The 6599-nt window shown below is 38.4% G+C and overlaps 1 protein-coding gene across 1 annotated transcript; it reads right to left on the reverse strand.

Moving 5' to 3' along the window:
• Positions 1-680: 680 nt before the first annotated feature.
• Positions 681-3518, reverse strand: LOC121979440 (zinc finger BED domain-containing protein RICESLEEPER 2-like). Its single transcript, XM_042531431.1, has 5 exons — positions 2280-3518; positions 1823-2165; positions 1470-1609; positions 874-913; positions 681-799 (listed from the first exon to the last, which is right to left on the reverse strand). The coding sequence occupies exons 1-5, from the start codon at positions 3516-3518 to the stop codon at positions 681-683; spliced, it is 1881 nt and encodes a 626-aa protein (XP_042387365.1).
• Between the last annotated feature and the right edge of the window lie 3081 nt (positions 3519-6599).

A 6599-nucleotide genomic window follows, 5' to 3' on the forward strand; every position in this document is an offset into this window, starting at 1 on the left:
TGACGGCTTCGGGTCCAGTGAAAGATGGAGCATTCGAGGGACCATGGACAAGGCAGCGAGGACAAGGGTCGAGGGAAGCGACTTCGAGGCATACGCGAAGGATGGCATTGGGGATGAGCCGTGGGCTTGAATGCATCCGAGGGACGAGAGCCAAAGGAAGTAGGCTTGAAGGCAAGAGGTCAAGGCTGCAAAGAAGCATTAAGTGAGTCATAAGGGTGAGGGTACGAGTACACGAGAGATTGTACTCGGAGTAAAATCCTAGTTTTAGGGTTCTACTGTAGCGCTACTGTAGCAGTCAACTGCATGTTTTAGCAGTCGACTGGTGCAGTCGACCGCGCAGTCGACTGGTGCAGTCGACCGCGCAGTCGACTGAGTGCGAACAGAATGGTTCTGTTCGTTCGGTCAGTGTGGATCAGTCGACTGCATGTTTTAGCAGTCGATTGCACCAGTCGACTAGGGGTGTAATCGAACCGAGCCGAGCCGAACAGTATGAGGCTCGAGTTCGGCTCGTTTAACATTTTCCTAAGCTCGAGCTCGGCTCGAGTTCGATTCAAGCTTTAATTCTTAAGCTCGAGTTCAGTTCGTAATGAAATTAAGAAGTTCGCGAATGGTTCGAGCTCGGCTAAAAAATAGTTCGTTTAAAAGCTAAACGAGCTTAGTTCGAGCTTGGCTCGTTAACATTAAACAAGCTTGTTAGGCTTGAGCTTGAGCTCGTTAGGCTCGAGCTCATTATGCACATAATCAAGCTCGAGCTCGTTATGCACATAATCGAGCTCGAAATCGAGCTCGTTAAAATCACCTACAATACATGAAAATCAGCTAGTTAAAATCACCTACAATACATGAAAATCAATTGCAATAATTGAAAATTACCTGTAGAAATGTCAACACATGCATAGCCACACGAACCAAACTAACATAAAATTAAACAACTTAACCTGTCAACACATTCATAGCCACACGAACCCAGCTAACATAGAATTATACAACTTAACCTGTCAGCACATGCATTATAAATCCTTAACACTTAATAGTTCTTAACACTACATGAAAATTACATCAATAAGCACAGAAATTAACAGAGTTCAATTGAAGTTTCATCTCTTAACTCAATCGGCCTGCCTTTTAATCAGCCTTCTTTTTATCTTCTTGCTGCGAAATAGTCAAAGGTTAAAATAGTTAAATAGAACATATTTGAATGATAAGAAAAATTTTAAAAGGATAAGTGAACAAATTTTCAATGTGTTACATCAAACTAGATAGGAAAATCAAAGATAAATGAAGGCTTTGTCAATACCTCTTGACAGGTGATAATAAGGGCAGCATCTAAGTCAATTGAATCTCTTTAATCTCTAGCTTTTCCTTTTCCATACAAATACATAGCATCAAAAACTTAGATAGGAACAAAACAATATGTAGAATATAGCAGCAAGTCAAAAACTAATTAAATATGATGTTAGTATGAGTACCTTTGATTTTTTCTTCATTCCATAATGAGCACGCAACCAATCTGATGCACAGAGCAATATTTGGACTGTATCTGTTCCCAAAGAGGCACGATGAGGATCAATTATCCTACCACCGACACTAAAAGCCGATTCAGAAGCAACTGTAGTTATCGGAATTGATAGTACATCACAAGCCATTTTTGATAAGATCCTAAATTTTAAGTTGTTAATTCTCCACCATGACAATGCATCAAAGCCAGTTTGATCTTCACAAATAACACACCCTTCATCCAAGTACACTTCTAATTCAGATTTTACTTTCTCAACACTGTCAACATTCTTTATGTAACTAGAAAATTATGCCCTTACTTTACCTCTTCCTCTTCCATTTAAATTACTCCGACCAATAGAACTTTCTCTTTGAGTTTCACTTTGAACATTGCTACTGTCAACACTAGTTTTATGAGCTTCAACATACTCATTACACAACATGTGTAATGTCTCACGAACCATAGAAATGTGCTCAATTGTATCACCAACTGAATATATCTCTGGAAAACACCATTCAATCAACTTCATCTTGTTCCTTGGATCTAAAACTGTTGCTATAGAGATCAATAAGTTGCTATCACCCCAATATTTATCAAATTTAGTCTTCATCTTGTTAACCATTTCTACTATGAAACTTCCTTCATCTGCACTTGCTTCATTTAACAACTTTTTAATGGTGTAAAGTTCAGTAAGGAACAAGTTAGAAGTAGGATATTCACTTCCCGAAATAAGATGAGTTATTTCATTAAATCCCTCAAGAAATTAACAAACAACACTAACCTTCTTCCAATCCTCCTCACTTGGCAAAAAAGTATAAGTTGCATCCCTTGCTGCATATCTAGGGAAAACGTCTTTGAACTCTAAAGCAGCTGATACCATACAAAATGTGGCATTCCACCTTGTGCAACAATCCAAAACAAGTTTCTTCGAAGATAGTTTCAATTGCTTTGAAATTTCACTAAATATATTAACACGAGTTTCTGAGGCAGCTATATGTTTCACACTTTCACGCACATTGAAAATAATATCTTGAATCTCAGATAACCCATCTTGCACCAAAAGATTCAAGATGTGTGCACAACATCTTACATGAAATAATTTACCACCAAGAGGAAGATTATTTTTATAGGAGAGTTTATCCTTCAACATCCTCACAGCTACATCATTATAGCTAGCATTATCAACTGTAATTGACCATACCTTATTCTCAATTTCCCATTCAACCAAGCACTTATTTAACACATCACAAATAGAAACACCATTATGAGGTGGAGGAACATCTAAAAAATTTAGATTCCGCTTTTGCAAATTCCAACTAGAGTCCACATAGTGACAGGTGACAACCATATATGAAACCTTCTGATCTGACTTCCATAAATCAGTAGTCACACTAACCCTATTCACATCTTTTAATGATTCCATAACTTTTTTCTTCTCAATTTCATAAGAAGTCGTACAATCTTTTTTCATAGTAGCACGACTAATCTTCTGATAATATGGAGTTGCGGTCCTCATCAATAAATTGAACATTTCATATTCAGAGAAAAGGAATGGCAACTCATGAACAATGATCATGTGAGAAAGAATCTCCCTAATCTTCCCATGATCATACTTGAAATTCTGGACAGCATTAACAGTTTCTGATTCAACAATAGTTGTAGTGACACTAATATTTTTTTGACCTTTATCACTAATCTGCTTCCTCATACAACCCTTGAGGTGCCTCAAAAAATGGGATGTAACACCAGTCTTATTAATTGTGAGCCGATGTTTACAATAAATACATTCAGCCTTTATTGTTCCATCCGGAAGAGTAACCTCTTTAAAGTCATCCCACACTTTGGATGTCCGTTTTCTTTTCTTTGGAGCATATGGACTTTCATCGTCTTCATCAACGGTGTCGGGTTGCTGTTCATTATTGTTTTGAGTTGCTTCATTGGTATTATTTGCTGAAGGTTCAATTTCTAACAAAATAGGACTTGCAGCCGAATCTTCAGTTGATATGTGTGGAGTTGACATTGGATTGTTCCTTTTTTTAGGCTACTAGACATTAAAATACAACTACATCACTAATATTACAACATTACATTAGTGAATAGAGCCAGGATGCCAATAGTTTCGATCTAATATCTACATCACTAATTGGCATTTCAAAATATAAAGTCTAATTTGCATGGTTTATATGAATACAAAATCCTACTGCCTATATAAAAAAAATCAGACAAACCACTTAAAATACCAACAATTTCAGACAATCAATTAAATAAGACAAAAGACAAAAGTAGGGAAATAGAAGGGAAGGTAAAATTCTACAAGTGCAAACCATAAACATATAAAAAAGAAGGGAAATACAAGAGAGGAACTGAGGAAGCAAATCTAAACTTTCTTCTTCATCTGTGCTATTTATCATGAATTTTCTAAATAGAGTGTTAGAATTAGGATAATTTGGGGTTTTATTTTGGGGATTTAGGGTCTTGTAGAAAAGAAGTCATGAACTGGGGGATTTTCTTATCTTGGCTTAGCTTTGGCTTGTGTTTACAAGAAAGGAATTACTTGAAGCAAACAAACTCCACTTTAAAACTGTAATAGAAGGAAACGAAGCAAAAAAATCAAACCTCAAACAGAAGCTTAGAGAATGGAGATCAAGGGCAGCCAAACTGGTGGGATTTGAGCTTGGAGATCACTAATCAGGAGATGCCAGACAGATAGTCTCTCGATCTCGGGTCACCGCACGAAACTCGTGAGGTAGGCGGCGACGACGAGCGAAGCAGTGAGAAGAAGGGGTAAGGAACTAGGGATAGGGTTTACGAGAGACTGAGAAGTGAGAAGGAATGAAGGATGCCTTTTTGGCCTTTTTTTCATTTGATCAGAACCATCTCAGCCGTTGGATTAGGGACAATTTATTTGTGTCTTTGGACTTTGAGAAATGAGAACTGCCCTTTTAAATTTTCTTTTTGTGTTTTTTTTTCAAAGAAGTATATAGTATATTAACACATCATTGATATTATATTAACATAATTGTATAATAGATTAATAGGATAAATGAGCCTAATTTTTTATCACATAATTTATTACACATCATTGTATATATAAACGAGCCTCTTAACGAACATGTTCGCAAGCCTCTTAACAAACATGTTCGTGAGCCTCTTACCGAACATGCTCGCGAGCCTCTTAACGAACATGTTCGCGAGCCTCTTATCGAACATGTTCGCGAGCCTCTTAACGAACATGTTCGCGAGCTCACGAACCAGATACTATTAAGCTCGAGCTCGGCACGATAATATTTTCGAGCTCGAAATCGAGCTCGAGCTCGGCTCGTTAACTTAATCCAACGAACTCGAACGAATTTTTTTTCGATCCGAGACCCAAATAGCTCGCGAGCGGCTTGACTCGTTTACACCCCTACAGTCGACTACAAGTTTTAGCAGTCGACTGGTATCGAGACATTGGGATGTAACGGTTGAATTTCCACATAGGGCAGTCGACTGCATGTTTTGGCAGTCGATTGGTAGGCGGAGTTTTCAACCCGCGGCCTATACAACCAAAGCTTGGGAGCTTGGTTATAGTTGACGAAATTAGTGGTGGTAAACCCTAATTAGTAGTCTAATTGTTCTCAAGTGTTTGTGAGTGTTGTGGTAAAGTTTTTCCACCCACAAGGAGCTACTTGAGATAGTCGAAGTTTGCTGGGGGCTAATTCACTGACGGATAGGGATCGTCCACCTCAAGGACATGCCGTGGAGTAAGAGCCCTAATCTCTGAACCACGTTAAACAAACGTATTTGCGGTTTGCATTTCCTTTCTTAGTTTTAGCCTTTAGCTTGTTTGTTTTGTTTGTATTCCGCTGCACAAGCTAACATTGTAGAAAGAAGCGAGGATTTGGGGGCGCCGTCTATCCAACCCCCCTTCAAGCTGGCCACCGATCACCCAACAGACAATAAGTTAATTGAGAAAGTAAGGTGGAGCAAGAAGTAAAGGGAAGAGCATGTAGCAAACACAAGAGCAATGCATCACCTCCTAAGTGTTCTTCCCCAACAAGAGGTGACTAGGATTGGAAATTACACAAGCGTTAAAGACTTGTGGGAAAAGCTAGTGGAGCTTCATGAAGGGACATTGGAAGCGAAATTAGCAAGAAGAGACCTCCTTTGAACTCAACTCACCAATATCAAACTTGAAAAAGGAGAAAATGTATCAATTTTACATTCTAGAATTAAGGAAATTTTAAATGGACTAACAAGTGTAGGTGAGACACTTACAAACCAAGACATCATAATGAAAGCCATCAATGCTTTCCCAAGAACCTCAACATGGAGCTCAATTGTAGATTCGTTCTACATTTCAAAGGATCTAGAGAAATCTTCTCTAGATGAATTCTTCTCAACAATGGAGCTCTACAAAACTAGAGTTGAAGGGCTAGATGGAGAAGCCCATAGATCAAGAGGAATAGCCCTTGTGGCAAACAAGGGAAAGGATAAGAAAAAGAAGTCTTCATCCCCACCATCCTCCGACTCCGAAGAATCAAGCGCCTCAATGGATAGCGACCAAGAGGCATATGTTAGTTAGAGCCCTAGAGCCAATCATTTGATGATTATTGTATGGACTCATTGTATCATATTCTTCTATATATAAATAAAGGCATTTGTTTTAGTTATTATACTTACTTGTATTGATGCCAAATAACTAAGTATAATAGCATCCTTGAGTAGAAGGTTCTTACCTATATCAATCGATTGGTTGAATCGATAGTGAGATGATATAGGGAATACTACTCTTAATCATTCCTAGTCGAGTATTAACATTTAGGGACAATGTTAATGTGACGAGACTAGCATGTAGGTCAACTCGATGACTTGATCTCACAAGTCATAGATATGGAGATATCAAGTTGACACATGGGTATGCATTGGAGAATGTATACTGAATGACCCGCCATGAGAAAGTATCATGGATCGTTAAATGAGTGTCATATACTTTCTCATGTGGCTATTAGTATGACTACTAGCCCTTGGACCTGAAGTCACCATGGTTCCCTACATAAGGAGTTACGTACTGTGGCTTCGTCAAACGTCACCCGTAATTGGGTGGACTATAAAGGCGATT

This window comes from Zingiber officinale, chromosome 5A (genome assembly GCF_018446385.1).
Source record: "Zingiber officinale cultivar Zhangliang chromosome 5A, Zo_v1.1, whole genome shotgun sequence".
NCBI classification, from domain to species: Eukaryota; Viridiplantae; Streptophyta; class Magnoliopsida; order Zingiberales; family Zingiberaceae; genus Zingiber; species Zingiber officinale.

Excerpts from the sequence above, each read along its gene's own strand:
- LOC121979440 (XM_042531431.1), bottom strand. The coding sequence starts at position 3,518 with ATGTCAACTCCACACATATCAACTGAAGATTCGGCTGCAAGTCCTATT. Across the intron at positions 1,610-1,822 it reads TTTAAATGGAAGAGGAAGAG|TTGCTTCTGAATCGGCTTTT; the intron begins GTAAAGTAAGGG and ends CGATAACTACAG. Across the intron at positions 914-1,469 it reads GAATGAAGAAAAAATCAAAG|TTTGGTTCGTGTGGCTATGC; the intron begins GTACTCATACTA and ends ATTTTATGTTAG.